This window comes from Apteryx rowi, unplaced genomic scaffold, assembly GCF_003343035.1.
Source record: "Apteryx rowi isolate R43461 unplaced genomic scaffold, aptRow1 scaffold_116, whole genome shotgun sequence".
NCBI classification, from domain to species: Eukaryota; Metazoa; Chordata; class Aves; order Apterygiformes; family Apterygidae; genus Apteryx; species Apteryx rowi.
This window is the reverse complement of record NW_020447375.1, coordinates 1,370,529-1,388,018: the sequence shown is the minus strand read 5'-3', so window position 1 is coordinate 1,388,018 and position 17,490 is coordinate 1,370,529. Positions and strand designations below refer to the sequence as shown.

At 41.8% G+C, this 17,490-nt stretch overlaps 1 protein-coding gene across 2 annotated transcripts in view; it reads left to right on the top strand.

Moving 5' to 3' along the window:
• Window positions 1-17,490, top strand: part of PCDH15 (protocadherin related 15) — a 293,502-nt gene that overhangs the window by 110,944 nt on the left and 165,068 nt on the right. For both annotated transcript variants that reach the window (XM_026081044.1, XM_026081033.1), the window contains exons 8-9: window positions 10,862-10,966; window positions 16,075-16,187. In XM_026081044.1, the coding sequence (XP_025936829.1) occupies window positions 10,862-10,966; window positions 16,075-16,187 (218 nt within the window). The remainder of the gene's footprint in view (window positions 1-10,861; window positions 10,967-16,074; window positions 16,188-17,490) is intronic.

Genomic DNA, 17,490 nt, shown 5'->3' with positions numbered 1-17,490 from the left:
CAGCTCTGGAGTGATCCGTGGCGTCGGAGAGGTGTGCTGAAATTGCAGGGATGCTGGGGCGCCCTAGAAAAGCAGATGGGCTGTTCAGGTCGTATGACAGCAAGTGATTAAAGGCAAAAGCTTATGTTTCGATTAACGTTTCTGCAGCCATTCTCTAATATATTTGCTAGCTCCAGAGCACAGAAAATCAGGTGTCCTGTACATTACTGGATAGACTTCTAACTTTCTGGTTTTATCACGTTTGCATGTTGTCCAGGTTGCCCTATGAACCCAATCTCATGTTTGATACCATAATCGTTTTGCCTTTGCTTCATAAATACTCCTGTTTCTGAGCAAAAGTTTAAAAAAAAAAAAAAAAAAAAAAAAAGCATTGGAGAAATTATTTGCTACCTAAAAAAAATTGTGTACTTTCTTGTATGCATATTTATTGCATATTCTTAGTGTGTGTGTGTATATATATATATATATGTTTTTGAATGGCAATTTTTGATATAGCCTGGAATCCCTTGTGAAAGGTAGCGAAGGAAATATTGAACCGTAAGATGAATCAGTCCCATGTACTTATAAGCCAAAAATTGTTTGGGAGGCAGGGCCGCGACGGCACTTCAGCCATGTTACGTGAACCAACGAGAGAAAATGCATTAAAAATGGATTTGCAGCTCTATGTTTTTGGGTTGTATCTTGTGCAGTAAATTAGGGAAGAATCTGCCTTATATCCCGAGGCTTTGAGCAGTCCCATTGCCGCTGGCTGAAGGATGAGCAAAGTGACCCATTTTTCAGGTATTAATTTTGCATTAGCAATTTAGGTAAAACCTGAGACTATAAGATTGGGAAAGGGAAAATGAAGATTGATTTCAGTGACAGGTGTGCGTCTGTCAATTTTTATTTATTTTTGATTGAAAATGGCAAATTGTTTGTTATGGCCAAGTTATTTGCAGTCTAGTTGGGCAGCAGATAGCAATTTTTCCAATTAAATTTAAGTATAGATGCATGATGAAGTGATAGGCAATCTTGAATTGCTTTGGAAGTTGGAAAGCAATTCAAAAGCAACGATAAAATCCCCTCTTGGCTGCAGTTTCCCTTTAAAAGGTGATAGATAAACTTTTCATTTGCATTTTTGGCTCTTTTCGCTCTAATTTCAGCAATAAATAGGTTACCTGACTGGTATTAAGTTCAAGGTAATGGACGATGTTAAATGGGCAGTAGTGGTTCACAGCTGATTTAATAGGGTGAGTATTTTACAACTCAATACCTGCGATTTTGAATTAACTCTATGGAAATGACTCTCTTTTTGGTCAAAACGGAAGGCTTTGATAAGCTATTGATTATCTGCTAGCGCATGATAAGGGTTTGTAAAAGGGGTTTTAACTCTTGTGCTATGATTTTTTGATTTTTTTGCCCCCATCCTTTCCTTTTTTGTGATTGATTGCCTGTCTCCCACATGCAATCTTTTGATAGATAGAAGCTTATTTATTTATTATTTATTTTTAAGGAGATGTCACTGAAGAGTAGTGAAGCATGGAAAGGTTAAAATTATAAAGATGTGATGTTACGGGCAATTAATTTTTATGTATTTGGGACTATGCTAAGATGGCACAGCTAATTAAAAAGAAGCGTTGGTAAAACTGCCAGTAACTTAAATATCTGAATATGTTTGGCCGGGAGCTGTTCTCTCTCTCTTCTCTCTTAGCAGGCAGGCAGGCAGCTCAGTTGCCGGATATATCGCTCAGGCCTGGCAGTGACTGCTCAGTATCTAAGATTAACTCGTGATTTTAAGGATAGATGTAATTCAGATAGAGGGCAAGTTAGCTTGGTTGCCTTTCACCTGAAGAACCAAAAAAAACCCCCCAAGCCCTAATGCTTTTAACTTCAAAAGTGCAATGAATAAATAATAAAATGAATTGAATAGAAATTATTAATTAAATGGAAAAAAATATACGTAAGAACACGTGAATATTGTTTGAGAGCTACTTTCCCACTGGTGGTTTGAACCACGTTGCGTTCCAGAAATGGAGTTGACTCCTATGGGTAGGGTTAAAAAAAAATGATAATCAGTTCACCTTGAATACCAGAAACCTGCTTTAAATGTGGGATGATGATGATGGCAATGTTGCCTGCCTTTCAAACATGTTTGGTGCCTACAGGGGAAGGCAGGGGGAAGAGCTGTTTCCATTGTAAGATGGAACAGGAAGGCGTGTGGATACACATACATATTTTTAATAATGCAAAAAGAGCTGGTTGACTATGCTTCACAAAATTTAGTAGTAAAAATAAAATGGGCTTAAAAATCAACAGTTTTTTAACTCAGTTTTTAAGTTTCCCTTAATACTAATATTTCTTCAAGTGAACAAACCACTCTTTTGAGGGGGAAAGGGACATTTAGTTTGACTGAAAATTGAAGTTTTCAACCAAATATAGCCAAAAATGAAATAAAGGGCAAAAAACATAGCATTGGATTTTTGTGTCTTTGGGGTAAGATAAAGACATTTGGTTTATCTGCAGGGCTGGCTTATCAAGGGGGCTCTGATAAGTAGTGACTATGGGGCTCCCTCGCAGGTGGGAAGGAGAAAGGACCACGCTAGACCCCTGGAGACCTAATCTGGGCAGGCGGTTTGGCTCAGAGGGAAAAGAGACCAATTTTCTAGATATTTCCCAAGCCGTAAAGTGAAATTTTAAACGGTGTTGATCTCAAATCTGATTCCTTTAATAATCAAGAAGAAAGGGGGTTGGTTTTGTTTGGAAGACAGAACCGTGGAGCTGTCATTACTTTCAAACACGAAGATGATCTGCCTTGATTCCAACTTCAGTCTGACAGATCAGCCAAATGAGTGAGATGCAAAAATATATGAGCGAAATTAGCAGGCTTCCTGGGTGGGTCTGATGTGCCAGTTTACTAGTATAAAACGTCTTGTTGTTGTATGGGAGAACCCATGCCAAAAAACTAATGAATTAATGAAGTGCAAAGATTTCCAAACGCCCTGGTCTTAATTGAAAAAGATCTTGATAGTTCATGCTGGTGCATTCTTTATGCGTTGTCCAATTTTCATTATTGTTAAATTTGTTTGAAATAAAATAGAACCCTACCCTCTAATAAAGAAGGCTTAATCATAACGTGCCGGAAAAAACAATTATGAGGACAGCAGAAAAGACCCATCCTGCACTTCTGCAAATTATTCCAAAACCCGAGGTTTGAAACTGTCCTGTTTTCTGTGAAACCATCAAGAGATTTTGGACACGATGTAACTGAACGTTTCTCTCCTCAAAAACTAGAGGTTCAGGAAAGGAAAGTGCCCAAGAAAGTCTCGTGTCTGCCTCGGTCAGAGCACGGCCCCGTATCTCGAATATGCAATCAGCCGCTTGGGGGATTTAATTGCCGTCTTGGCTATAAAAGCCACTTTTGCAATATGCGCTTCTGTTTTCTATTTCATAAAACCCGTGTTTGTTGCAGCATGAAGTGGAGCTCTTGTCAAAGGCGAGGCGTATGTATTAATTTATTTGATCCTCAAATGTCCTTTAGAAGCGTTTAGAGGTTTGAAAGGCTGACATTTAGACAAACCGCTTTTGCAGCGATGCCTTATCGGCGAACGTCGCTTCGGAAACACTCTCATCTGTGTCATAACGCCGCTCCTTATGGAGATAATTATAATTTCAATTGCCGGGTTGTCCTATTAAACTCTAAACTGGCTGTTCGTTAAGGGTTGTGAAGAAGACTCCCCCTGTCAGCTTGTTGCCACAAGACGGAGCGTTGTAGGTGGTGTTAATTTTTCAATTAACCGACTACCGTACAGCTCTTGCTAGCCAAGGAGGTGTGGCAGCGTAGCGCTCACCRTGGGCTGCTTTACCTTTTCTTTTGGCTTGTCCCTGGTCTTTTCAGGTTGGCTTTGGAGCCTCCTGGTTCTCCTACAGCCCACAGTACGGACGTGCCCTAGCGTTGCTTTGTGTTAAATGCAATTTAATGGCTGTGTCTGCGTCAGGATCAAGCTGGGAATGGAGATCCTGAAGGAGCTTTGCTTTTCCTGCACGGCAGCTCGGGCTCTCTCCAACGCCTTGGCCCGGTGCCCAGAAAGAGAAGAAACCAGAGAAAACGTATCACCAAGGAGGACACTTCTCCCTGTGAGGTAGGGAGGTGGCAGCCCGTCTTTGCCGTGACCAGGATTATTTTTGTCCCTGCTGCATGTTAGTGATAACGGACTTGCTCAAATCGTAGCGGTGTATCCTCAAGAGCGTGAGGAAATCCCCTGAGACCTGGACCACCCTCTTCTGGAAGGAGAAAACCTTGCGGTGAGGCTGCATCCGCCTTGATGCCACCAGGAACACAGCAGTGTGCAAGCGGTCCGGTTCAAAGGCAGCTCAGGCTATACAGCTAGGAGTTTTTGTGACAAATCCCTGGTTTTCCTTCTGGAAGAGTTATTCAGATTTGAGAAAAGCAGCAGCATTTGAATGTAAGAGTGAAATTTCACTGAACCTTAAAAGAAGTGAGGGTGAACTTTATCTCCTTTGGAAGAATGGAAGGGCAACGCAAAGATGTCCATGGGGCTTGCGTGAAGATCCGTTTTGTTGGTAAAGCAGACGCTTTGCTCTGAAAATCGGTGCGGGATCATTGCAGGTTGTGCATGTGAACGCACACATCTATTTGCACAACCGGACAAATTTATGAAAAATTGGTGTCTTAAATATACCTAGGAGAATTATTATTTTTCCTGTTACCTTCAGTTAAAAGCAATATTGGTGCCACTGTTAATATCGCTATTAAAACAGTGTAGAAAAGTGGTTGTAATGATAGTGATACAGAATTTGTAACTGGATCTGGGATGACAACCTTTAATGAGAGGAGGACAGCGGTGGGCGTAGTTGGGATGAAGTCAGGTGTCCGGGAGTTTCACCTGGCATTCCCGTGCCTAAACTAGAAGAACGCCTATTAGTTGCAAGTGCAGGGGGGGGAAAAAAAAATAAAGAACGTGTAAATGTTTCTTCACAAAGCTGAGAGAAGCGGTCCGCAGCGGTGCTTGTTAACCCTGGAAGATTACGGTCCTTCTTCAGCCCAGTGGCTGGAAAATGCCATTTGCCTGGAGATCGACTCCTGCAAAATTCACCCCTGCTGACTTCGGGGCTTGCTTGCTTGCTCCTCCAGGTCGTGTCACTACCGAAGCCAAGTCCTCTGAAAAAAGATACTGCCGGGGTAAATTGAAAAGGCTACTTTGCGTAGCCCACGCAGGTTTTGAGGCTGTTTCTGCTCGGCCTTTCGGGCTGCAAGGTATCGCCCAGCTGGTCCCGACTTGCCCTCAGTCCATTCCGTGCCGTGGATCATGCCTCCAATCATCCATCCCTCTTTATGGCTTTTCGAATTTATTATATGATGGCTAATTTCCCTGAAGAAATTGGGAAGCCATCAGCTGCTCCTCCTTAATGCTAGCAAGTATGATTAAGCGTTTGCAAACTCGGTTGAAATCAGCAGCTATTGACACCACTGGAAGCTGTTTTCCTTTTTCCCATTTGAGATAATCATGCATTGTGAAGGAAAAACGAACGGGGAAAAYGTTCTGTAGGTTTTTATGGCCATCAAGTTCTCCTCTTACAATTAAAAAAAAAATCTTTAAATCATTACAGTAAAGTATTATATTGATTTTTAAATGCCTTCCATTATTATGGGAATCTGTGCCATCCAAGCAGAAGCAGGCGAGCTTGTCTTGGCTTTTATAACTTGCTTTTTCCGCAGACAGCCTGTTGCCTCCTCCTGCTTGTTGAACAACAGTAATGATGATAAAAAAAAACCTCCCATCCAGAATTTGCAAGCTAATCGGGGAAGCAGACTTCATAGCTTTGCATGGGGAGGGGGGAGCAAGCAAAATGTCAAAAAGGAAGAAATGTTTATTGTTCCTTAATCGCCAAATTGTAGCAAATCGAGGCTTCGGGTTGCATTGCCGCTCTTGCCCAAGATGATACCTGCCTGCCGAGCCCAGCGTCCCCCCCTGCATTATGCGTTTCGCTTAGTCCCCGGCACGGGCTCTCCCTGGGAGATGTCTCTTATAAAGCTTGTCAGCTACGGAAAAAGCAATTTAGTGAGCGCCATGATCAGATACCGATGCAGTTCAATTCCTCCTTGGCCCTGCTGTTGCTGGAAGACCTCATTGATAAAACCAGAGCCGCTGTTTTCCCCTTTGCTCGGAGATTCATTATGCTGTCCTCGCTGTTCTTTAAAAATATCTTCTTTTCTTTCCCCCCTCAAAGATGGCTTGTTTTTACCGAGGAAGAAAAGGAACTGTGGTTTTTGACAGCACGCTCTGTTAACAACGCGATCTGTCGGGATATTGGAACTTTACAATTTTCGTTTTAGGAAACTCCATAAATATCAAACATGCTCTTCTTTATGCAACAGAAAACTAAGAGCGCAACTTCCCTGCAATATCCTGAATGGCTGAACAGGGTGCTAAATTTAACTTTTGCATTTAATTCAAGTTCAGACTTTATTTGTTTCAAGCTTTAAAGCTTGCACAACAGCTCCCCCCCCCCCAAATTATCATTACTGTGTTATTGCTGGGCCTTGAGGTGTGCAGTGTTGCAAACCAGCCTCTCTCCCATGATTTATTTATCAGCCCGCTTGCTGAGCAGCCCTTGGAAATATGATTAGCTGACTCGGCTGTAAATCTCTAAGGTTGGGGGACTTAGATTTTGGAGGAGTTGTTTTCTTCGCAGAGGTTTGTCCCTCTTTGGGGGAACGGTTTTCTGGGCGCAGAATTCTTATTTTACAAACCTGCTTAGCTCCTGCGGCAATTGGATCAAAACAATTTTCTGCCGCGGATTTATTCTCCGTTCTGTGCCTTGGTTTCACGGTGTGTTTTAAATCTGTGCTTGGGCCTTTTCTCCTCTTTTTGTGTGTTGGCTTTTGGTTCAGATCTTTGCTGACTTTATAGCAGGAACAAATAACACATAGTGATTTTTCCTTCAACATTCCTTTTTCTTTTCTTTGAACATTTACTATGAGCGAAATTAGCTGAAATGCATGTGACAAAATAATTTCTATGAAGCTATTGAAAACCTTATTTCCATAGGCTGATTTTTTAGGGTGTTTTTTAACACCCTTAAAGCATGACATTTTCATTATAAGAGTGGCATTCCTGAAAGGGAGCCCCAGACTTTGGTGTTCTGTACCATGTCAAAGAGGTGGTCAGAAACTCGTGTTCACCCTGTATTTACGTACGTATTTGTTTTGTGTTAGCTGGCAAAGATTTGGGTAAATTCTGCAAATTCCTGAGGTGAGGCACTGCCTTTCTCCACAACTGCTCACTGATGAGAGCAAGAGTCTGTAGACACTTGTATCAAATCATAGGAAGGCAAGAAGAGAGAGAAAAGGGTAAGATCCTGTGAAAACGAGATTTGATGTGACATAATGAATCTCGCTAGTAAGTTCTTGATAGTATCCTCGTTTGCATTGCTGTGCAGCATGGGAGTAACTTAGCTAATTCCCGACTTACCGCTTGTGTTCCAACCTCACGTGTTCCTCAAGAAGGCGTGGGAAAAACCAGCATAACCGTAACGATTCCTCAATTCACCAAAAACTTTGTTGGTTTAATGTTTGAGAGGGTTATGGATTTCAGCACGAGGTGATGGAATATTCCTTTGCTAGTATTTTCTGTCTAGCAGATGCCTTCTCACCCTTGTTTGCGTGGGGAGGAGATTGCTTGGCTTTCTTGATCAGTGAATTCCTCAGCTCAGCCGTGAGCCCGATGTGGGTTGAAGGCCCTTGGYTTCATCTGAAGCCCTTTTTTGTGTTGTCCAGGCATGGTGTGCCCACAAACGTGGGGGAAAAGAAAATAATACTGCATCTGCATGACCATTCAGGTGTTGCAAAGCACGCRCGCGCTTTCCTAGTTTTATCTAAGGCAATGGGGACTGTCAGTTGGAAGCAATGCCCRTTGCAGCGCTGTCTGCTGAACTGGTACAGCCCAAAATACCTTTTCGCTATTATATCAGAAAACATCTTTCTAAACCTCAAGAAAAAATTAATGAATATTGTCATCTGCTGAATCTGAATAAATTAGGATAATCTGGAGTTTAGGAGTTGGATATGCTCTTTTCACAGTTGGATATATGTTCTTATATTCTCGGAGGAAGATACCTGGGGAGATGTTTTGAATATTTTTTAGTGTTAGACAATTCATTGRGCTCCTTACAGAAGATGTTTAACTGTTCAGCATTTATCTTCTTATAGAGCTTCTGCATACCTCTGTGGAGCAGATCGTACATGAGAGTCTTTGAGCTCTTAGGACAACTCAATAGGTATCACGGTGCTCACTACAAATTATGAAACCATTCTACAGGAATATAAATTTCTTTGGTAAAACTGTGTTTTAGGATTGGTTTTCACAGCCAAATAAGTGATGCCTACTTTCAGGTGAAGGTGAGTTGATATGAAAACGTCAACCGTGTCTGTCTAAGGAACACCACCATGAACTGGCAGGCTGAAATACTCACGTTAGTAAATGCTCCTGCTCTGGTGGCTTGTTGCCCAAAGCACTGTTATGTATTGTCTTACCATAAATATATATTTCAGTGTGTTTCTTCCTTTTCCAGTCATCAGGAATGCTATTAATATTCCTCATGGTGTTTGGTGTCATCCAGGGCTCAATTGTGACTTTGCTGTTGGTCTTGGGGACGTCTCCGGGAGCGGACGTTTGACCCAGCAGTGCTGGAGCACCTTGGTTGGCTCRGAGGGTAGCGATAGAGCTGAATCAGGTCATCAGCTCATGCCTCGAGCAAAGCGTGGGTAGAAATACTAACTTTTGGAGGCAGTGCAGAAAATTTTATTCTTCTAACTCTTAAAAATTTTTCGTTTCCTCCTTTTTCCATATTATCTACCCTGGAGGAAGAAGAAAGATAGAGAATAGATATCATAGGCAAACTTAGCTTTGCATCTCAGCCGGACCATGGAAAAGATAGAAAATCTGCTTTATATAGTAGAGCTGTCCTCAGTATCAACTGTGCGACAGTTATTAGGGTCCCCTCTCATTCTTTAGAAATCTCTAACCGTTGAYGTGTTGCAAATAATAGGCAGTGATTTTTCTTTTCTCGTTCAATACTTGATAGGAAAGAGCCCTTTAAAGCCGCCTACGGCAAATTGAGACTTATAGAGCATAGCTCTGCATGGGACCTGGAGCGGGTAGCTAACCTGCAATCCGAAATTCTTATCTCTTGCAATTAGTTTGCAGTACGTCGTGACTCATTAGCATGTGATGATTTAGCAGCAAGCAGGCGATACAGGGAGAAATATGATAGATACAGGGGGAATGCAGCGTGCCGAATTGCATGTTATTGACCCGAGAGGTTTTAAGTCACTTAAAAGCGGCTGTTCGATAATGCATGACATCACTATATTTTGGGGAGGTATTTGAGCACGATTCAAGATACGTGACATAGCTCTCACGTCTAAGATACTGCGGGAGTTTTGATGCCCTTAATTTCAATGATTATTAAAAATTATGCGTTCCTTAACTGATAAGACCTTAGATATGCTCTTCCACGTTCGTTAATCTARTGGCCGCCTCGTTGGTGTGGCTATGTTCTCCTAGTTCTAATTTGAGCTTAAATGGAAAAGTCACTTGCGTTTTTCGCGGATTATTAAAACAATCCAAAAGTACTGTTTGCTTTCCTTCAAGGCACATCAGTCTATTTAATTCAAAGCTGCCTCGAATTATCCCTAAATATTTCAGCTGATCGCAATTAATCTCATTGCCTGGTATCTTGTAGTTTACGATGGTCCCATTTCTGGGTGCGTACAGCACTAAGAAAGGGAAAAAAAACACTTATGGAATAAAAATTTAACAGATTTCATTTTTCATTCTCTTTTTTTTCTTATAAAACTAGCTTCTGTTGAAGTTGAAGACTTAGCCAACCTTTTCCAATGAAATTGTTTGGGCTGGGGGTGTGTTTTGAACTATAATCTGGATTTGTCTGCGAGTACTTTGACTGTTACTATCAATTCAAAATGGCTTTTTTTTTTTCCCCTTTGGACATTTTCATGCATAATCTTATCTCTCAGCATGGAACTTTTATGCGATCCTACAGCGTTTTAAAAATTCAAACGCGTGTCAAATGTATCTTCTTCTCTCTTTCTTCATGCCTATTTTGAGCTCTTCTTCCTCATTATGCTTTTAAGAGCTTAATTTTTTAGAGTCAGAAGTGGCAACAGGCGGGTGATAAAGGACCTAGGCTGGTTATTGGCATACAAATACCGAACAACATGAAAATCTGTGATTTGGGAYGGAAGTTCTGTTCTTCTCGCTTTCCGTTTCCGCGGGCAGCATGCGAGACCGCTCCGCTTCTGACTAATAGTGTGAATTTTTGCAAGGTCCATCAGAAGTTTTCCAATGGAGCTGCCTTTGGGATGTCTGTGCTTCGGCTTGAATTTCCGTTGCAGTAGATATTCTGCTAYTTCTGCCGTTTTAGTTTCTGATCATTTTCAAATGGAATTTATATTAATTTTCTTCTTTCTTAAAGCATTTCCTGGTATTTCCCTGCTATAAGCAATGTCTGATTCAAGGAACTGTTTGTAGTGGCATAGTCGAGCGCTTGCTTGAACATTTTCAAGCTTAGAACCTTTCCGTGGAGATACCATTTTAATATAAAATGTATCTAAAAGAAAAAACTTGCAGCAGAACCCAGTGCATTGCCTACTTAATTTGGATTTCAGAAGGGACGTGTACCGTAATTCTACGCTTAAACACAAGTGCTTTTTCTCCCACAATTTCAGTAGATATCCTTTTCAGCTGGATGTTTTTGTATTAAATCTGAAGACCGTATAGCGGCTTTCTAAATTTGTGTTTCGAATCTGATTTTTTTTTTTCCCTCCCCCTATTTCAGGCAGATGTGAACCCTATCGATGTCACTCCACYGATACAAGCCATAGATCAGGACCGAAACATCCAGCCTCCTTCGGACCGACCGGGCATCCTCTATTCCATCCTAGTTGGTTGGTGTCTGCTCCTCTTGCTCTCACTCACTTTATTATGACCGGCCAGAGAAAAATTAACTGGGAGAGTGGAAACCTAATAAAAATTCACACTGTGGTTAGTGGGATGTTTGAAATCATTGTTCTACCTGTTTACGCTTAATTGTGATTTAGAAGCTTATTTCAAATAGCTGCATTATTTATTATTACTTATTCAGACTAGAATTATTTATTCAGATTTTGTTTTGCTGCCTGCGATCTGGCGTGCTTTCCCTTGTATTTCAGAGACTAACGCTACAGTAATTCCCAGGCCCTGCGACCAGCCTGGGAATTGYGAATTGGGGCGTTTTGTGGAACCCCACCTTTTTCATGCTGTTTGCTGCTTTAGACTTCAGCCACGTTGGGTTTCCCCGCTGTAAAAGTGAGATTTTTAATGAGCAGAGTGCGCAGTTCTGCTCGTCATAATAAAAGATGCTCGTGGATATTATAGATCTGTTCTGTAAGTGGGGAAAAATAATAGGGTTGATGGTTATTTCTAAATTCAGCTGTTAGTTATGCACCCCAAGTACAGCATTTAGTCCATTTTGTTTAAAGTTCTTTGTGTGGCTTGCAAAGTTCATTATGAGTTAACTTTGTTTAAAAAAATTGCTTTTCATCAATCTTTGTTACTTTTAATGTTTGCATCATTGTCTTGACCTGGGAGAAATAATTCAGAAAGATTTATTATAGGAGCAGTTTTATTTTTTGTATTGTTCATTAGAAAGGCTATTTATTTTTGCCATGGTCTTCAAAAGGATTCCTTTTTTTTTGATTTAAAATATGTCTTCATTTTTGCCAGCACGCAGTGCTATTTATATGGCAATCTTTATCACAGAATATGTTAAATAGTTTCACAGGAAATAGCCCTTGCAGATATTTCTTGTTATAGGGATTTTCCTTTACTTTAGATCTGAATGTAGCTCTTCCTTATACCCTCAGGTATGTCTTTTTTTTTTTTAATTAATTAAATATAAATTAATTAAATTTAATTAATTAAAAAAACTTTTTAATGCTGGAAGGTGTGAACTAAGAGAGAAAAAGCTACTTAGCTGAATGAGAGATTGATTTTGAATTTTATGTGCTTTGACTGAGTTTTAATTTGGTGGTTCTTCTAYTCTGCTCGCCTTTCTTTCCCCTGCACCTCTCTGCACCAAGGCAAGTGCTGGCATATGTCTTGGGCCCTATGAATGTCTTATATGAAGATAAGTCGGCGTATCTTCCTCGGTATCTTTAAGATCTGCTGTACAGAAGCCTTTCCTTCAACAAAGCCCGGCATCACTGCAGTGATAACTCGCACTTCTACTTGATGTGGCTTACCAACCTCATCCTTCACTGCAGAGCAAAATCCCTGGAGTTGCAAGAACGACTGGTTCTCCTGCAATTCATCAACAAAGAATTGGGGACCAGCTCCACGTGATGAAGCAGGACGCCGGTGGAAGCCTGATTGCACGTTCGCGCAGGCGTAGCACTGCTGAAGGCAAACGCGACTTGAGGGTAGGGCGCTCCAGAAACGAAGAAGTTGCTGAAGCGCGTTACCTGTGCGTTATTTTCTGCTTGCTTGCTTCTTCTGAACTCGAGTGCAGTCCTCTCAAACCTGCGAGGCAGCGTATCAAGGTGCCTGAATGCACTTGTTCAGGTAGCAATGCACTGGTGTGGATAAAATGATGCAAAATCAGGTTTGCATGTTCTTGAGTGAGGGTCGTCCTAAAGATTAGAGACTAGGTACAGCAGAATGCTCCTGGGATTGTTGTCTTCTGCTTGAAGTATTAGTTAACGTACYGGATGACAGAAGTGCCTTGCAAAGTACAGTAAAGTACTTCACCAGAGAAGACTTCAGGAGAAACTGGACTTGGACAGTGCTGTAATCTTTCATTTCTTAKATAATGTCTTATATTTTCATATTTAGAAACTTGATGTTTGGAATTTTTCTTCCTCCCCCATGCTCTGTGTTTTTCACTCATTGACTTTTCAGGAATGTAAATATATTTCGGTCCATGTGATGGACCTGCATATGCTGAYGCATACACAAATAAGTAAGCAAATCTCTTGTCTCTTATGTGCTTTAAAAAAGGAGGTAGAACCCAGCTCACCTTACTGTCAGCTTTCAGTTTTGACCCTGGAGCTGCCTCTGTGATTTCTTGGACCAGTTTGGGGCAATTAAGTGTTCAGTTTTTGATATTTAAATAGTTAAAAAATACAGCAAYATTTTTAGGGACTTCTCTCCAATTCCTTGAGCTCCCTGCTGAATTTGCCTGGCACGCAGCCTCCCRGACAGTTAACACCCTCCTCTGGCTCCAAGAAAATCAACCTTAAGAGCACTCTTAACCTTGCATCCATCTTCCTCTCCTGCCTGAGATCCTCAAGGTAGAAGAGATCATGTTTGCTYCTAGGTTGTCACCTAGCTGCTTCGATTTCCTGGGCCAAAGGAGCATAACCAGAGGTCCGTTGACCACTTGATGCTCATTTTCATTGCCTACAGCGCAACCTCAGCCTCCACATGCTTAAAGACTGGAAAAGAAACCACATCAAACCTTTCGTGTACTGTCCTCCTGTCTCCAGGGTGCTCACAGTCTTTACTGAGCCCACTGGTGTGTGCTAGCCCACCACCTTTCAATGCCATGTGCCTCCCCCTAGACCTGTCCAAACACACAAACCACATTAATTTTTGGAGGCAGGAGACTCGGATGTGTCCGTAGAGCTTTAGACCTCATGGTTTACTCTGTTGCATCTTCCTCCAAGCAGGGCTTGTGTAGTGGTAGTGGGAACAGTTCTCCAGCTGACAGTGCTGGTCTTTTCACATTTTGAAGACACGTAGTTCCAGTTGCATTGGGAATTTCCACTCTTCTGGAGCCAGATCAGACGTCAATATGGATTAAAGGTTGCTCTGCATGAGCAAGATATAGACGTTTTTGTGCGTGTGCAGGAGCAGATGTTTAGGTTCRTGGAAACCTTTGCTTTCAACATTTAAGGCATCCTGGAGTTTGGACTCTTCCTGTGCTAGGCAGCAGCTGAGCAGGCATCATCACTTAGGGACTAGAAACTCTGTGTTTCTGTAGGTTTTATTATAGAAAAATGACTCCGTAGCGATTTCTCCCTGTTACTGCTGTCTGGGTGTATGGCATCTATGTGTACAGAGTTATTCATTGAATATTCACAGTATAGCATATGGTAATAATTGCCACATGAGGAGGTGCAGTTTTAATTACTGCATGTGAGCTTGGGCAATAACTCCAGGAGAGCTACTGAGTTTCTGAARGTAGTTTCTAGTCATTCCTCTTGAAAGATGAACCACCACAGCACTGTTCACCAGAAAAGCATGGGACTTTCTGCCTTGTTTATATTGGATCGAGGATTTGGCACAGCGGTATTCGTCTTGCTCTCGTGGCAGCTTTAAGATCTAGAAACTCATGAGCTCAGAGGACTTGCTGGGGCTTTTCTACTGTCTGAAAGGAGAGCTTTCTATCTCTCAGCTGCTATGCGGGACGATGCCTAGACCTGAAATGACTTGAGATCTTAGACCTTGAAATTGTATTTTTGGGTTTTCCAAATGCTTTTAATAATACTGATAAGCTGTGAGATGCCCGAGATCATGCTGTTTCTAAACGCTTTTCCTTTCTGAGCTCTGCTCAGGTTTGTGCTCTCACACCTCCCCAGCTGAGGGTCAGCCTAGCTCAGGACCAGTTGGGCAATGAGACTGAAATGACCTGGGATGAGACGCAGCGATTAGCCTAGACAAGGCTGAGGCAGTTTTCTGCTAGGGAAACCTGATGCGCAAACTAGGAGAGGACAGACCGCAATTTTTAAGGGAAATATGGTGTGGCCTCTGTCCCCTGGTAGGCGAGAGAACGTGTTGCTGAGTGGTATCCCCTGCGCTTATGGCTTCATCCAGCCTTGGCAGTTCATGCTCCACCATTGCTATGCTTTTGTATGCTTTCTTTGAGCATCATCTGGCTTTAAATCACTACAGCTTAGTTCTCATCTCCTGTGGTTTTGGTGCTAGAGCCTGTTGGCTTGAGCGACTGGCCAGGCGCAGCAAGGCCACTGCCACCCCATCCTTGTATAGTCCACCTGGATCTCCTTTGGTTCAAACATGGCCTCAGGCTCTGGTCGCTTCTGTTTTAACCGGTTTGGAGAGTATCCTGGGGACACAGTGCTGTGAAGGCACTATTAACTGCTGACAATATACGGAAGCTGTAAGACAAGTATTAGGTCTCATCTGATACCTCCTCCGTGATGAGAAACTTCTTGGAGACTTGTCTAAGATGATGTACTCTTTCAGCAGATTTATTATTAAAAATGTATTAAAGAGCTTGCCCATAGCAGTAACAAGATATAACGTATTTTAAACACGTATTTCTAACTGCCCAGACGCTTGCAATTTAAAATATTTTCAGAGGAGGAATATACAATATAAAAAGCTTGACTGGCCAGGTTTTTTTCAGCACTTTAAAATGATCTTTGTGCATTATGTGCCTCACCACCCATGAGCAGCAGCATGGCTATCTTGAACTTGGTGGTAAAATTTCATATCACGTCACCTCGCTGTTTATTTTCTTTGTTTAAATATGTGCTTGCAAAAAAATGTTCACAGCGTTCTTTGCTTTCTGACTGATGTGTCAGCCTACGTCCAGCGATTCCTCAGGGGAAGCTGGAGAGAAAAGAAAATAATCTCGGTGGTGTATGTTTAGGAAGTTGGGTTTCATGAACGGGGAGRATGGGAGTGGAAGATCATTTCTCCCTGCGTCCTCTCAGCTTGTCACGTTATCTCCTGGAACCTGAGAGGCGGAATTGCAGCAGTTTGTCGCTGTGTTTGGGCTTCTGTTGTTAGCAACTACACGGATTTTCCCCGTTGAGAAGAATCTTCGTGCTGAGAGAGGGAGTAAGGTAGCAACGATGACGTTAAGCGCATAATATTTGTAATATTATTAAGTTACGTGTACGCGTTGTGTAGCATCTTATCCTCATGGTAACAGGATTAGGTTTGCGGTGACTGATGAGTACAATTAATAGACCGTTTACCTAAATCTTTTGGAAGCAATGCCTTTTTTTCCCCCGCAAGCGTTTGTTCAAGCCCTGATGTCGTTTTGCAGGTRCCCCTGAAGACTATCCCCAGTACTTCCACATGAACCGTACGACAGCTGTGCTCACGCTCCTGAAGCCAATCAACAGGGATCTGCATCAGAAGTTCGACTTAGTTATTAAGGTAATTTTGACAGAGTTCTCATTTCCGCTGACTTTTGAAGACTGTTTAATAACAAAAAGCTCCGGAGAAAATGTGGGATGGGCCCATTGGGTTTTTTGTTCAGCTCCTATTGATGGGAAGAGGCGTAAACCAGTGCTGTGGGCATGGTCTTCTCTAAATCTCCTATTGGTAAAGAGGGTCTAACTTCCTTTCTGTTTTGTAAATACTGTTCTTACCTTAATTCCACAGTCTTAACTTGATACCAGTCTGCAGTTCTTAATTGAGCCATGCAGTCAAAGCAGGTATTGGTTAGTTGTGAAGAGCGTGTCCTTATCGAAAAATCTCAGAACGTATCTCCATCTGGTTACCGAGTTGCGCTTTTGCAAGCTTGAAACAATTTCAGTGTTCGCTATGTCCTTTGCCAATCTGAGGAATAAGAATAGGAGATAATATCCATGTGTAATTACCAAACGTGTTAAACCTGTTAAATCTAGTAAGCTATTAATTTCACTTGGAGTAAAATCGTTTGAAGAGGTAAGGTTTGCTGCAGGTGGCATTTGCGTGAAGGGGCTGCAAAAATCGGTTCAGCAGAGATGATCTCTGATGACAGTAGAGCAGAATTGTGTTTAGTCCTTTTGGGGACTGTCGGGAGTTGTCGSTACAGCTGTTATCTAATGCCACAGAAAATTGTATAAGGTTTGACGTATTTATTGGTACGCAGAGGAGCAAGGAAGGGAGTAAGGAATGCAATAGTCCAAAGTAGTGAATCACTTGGATATTTTCCAGCATGTTTTAAACAGACCGAAAAGTGGGTTTTCCTAGCTGCAGTGTACTTTAATGAAGGAATGGCTCTGTGTGTGTGTACATATATATTTATATATGCTGAATGGCAAGTATTTGCATGAGTATTTCTGTAGTAATATGTGCTTTCTTTATATAATCCTATTCTGTCTAATCCCAGTTGTTTTATACCGAAGCAATAACTGATTGCGGTCTGGCAGAAGAGAACCAGAACTGCAGCTTATAGGCACTGGAATAACTCAGCAGCCTTTTTATGCTGGTGTTAATTTTTTGCCATGGTTGATTATTGTGCGAGCGCATCAAAGCGCAAAGGTTGTCTACGCTTAGAGCGAGCTAATTTCCAATTGCATTATTTTAAAATAATCTATTTTTGCGCCCGCTTCCCTTGACGGAGTTCTGCTGTCACTGGGACAGATGAAAAAACCTCGGTGGATTAATATCTAAATAAATATGCTATGAAGTTACGGGTTTAAAATTGCGACGGCAGAACCCTGTAACGTTTTGTTTGTTTGTTTTGTTGTAG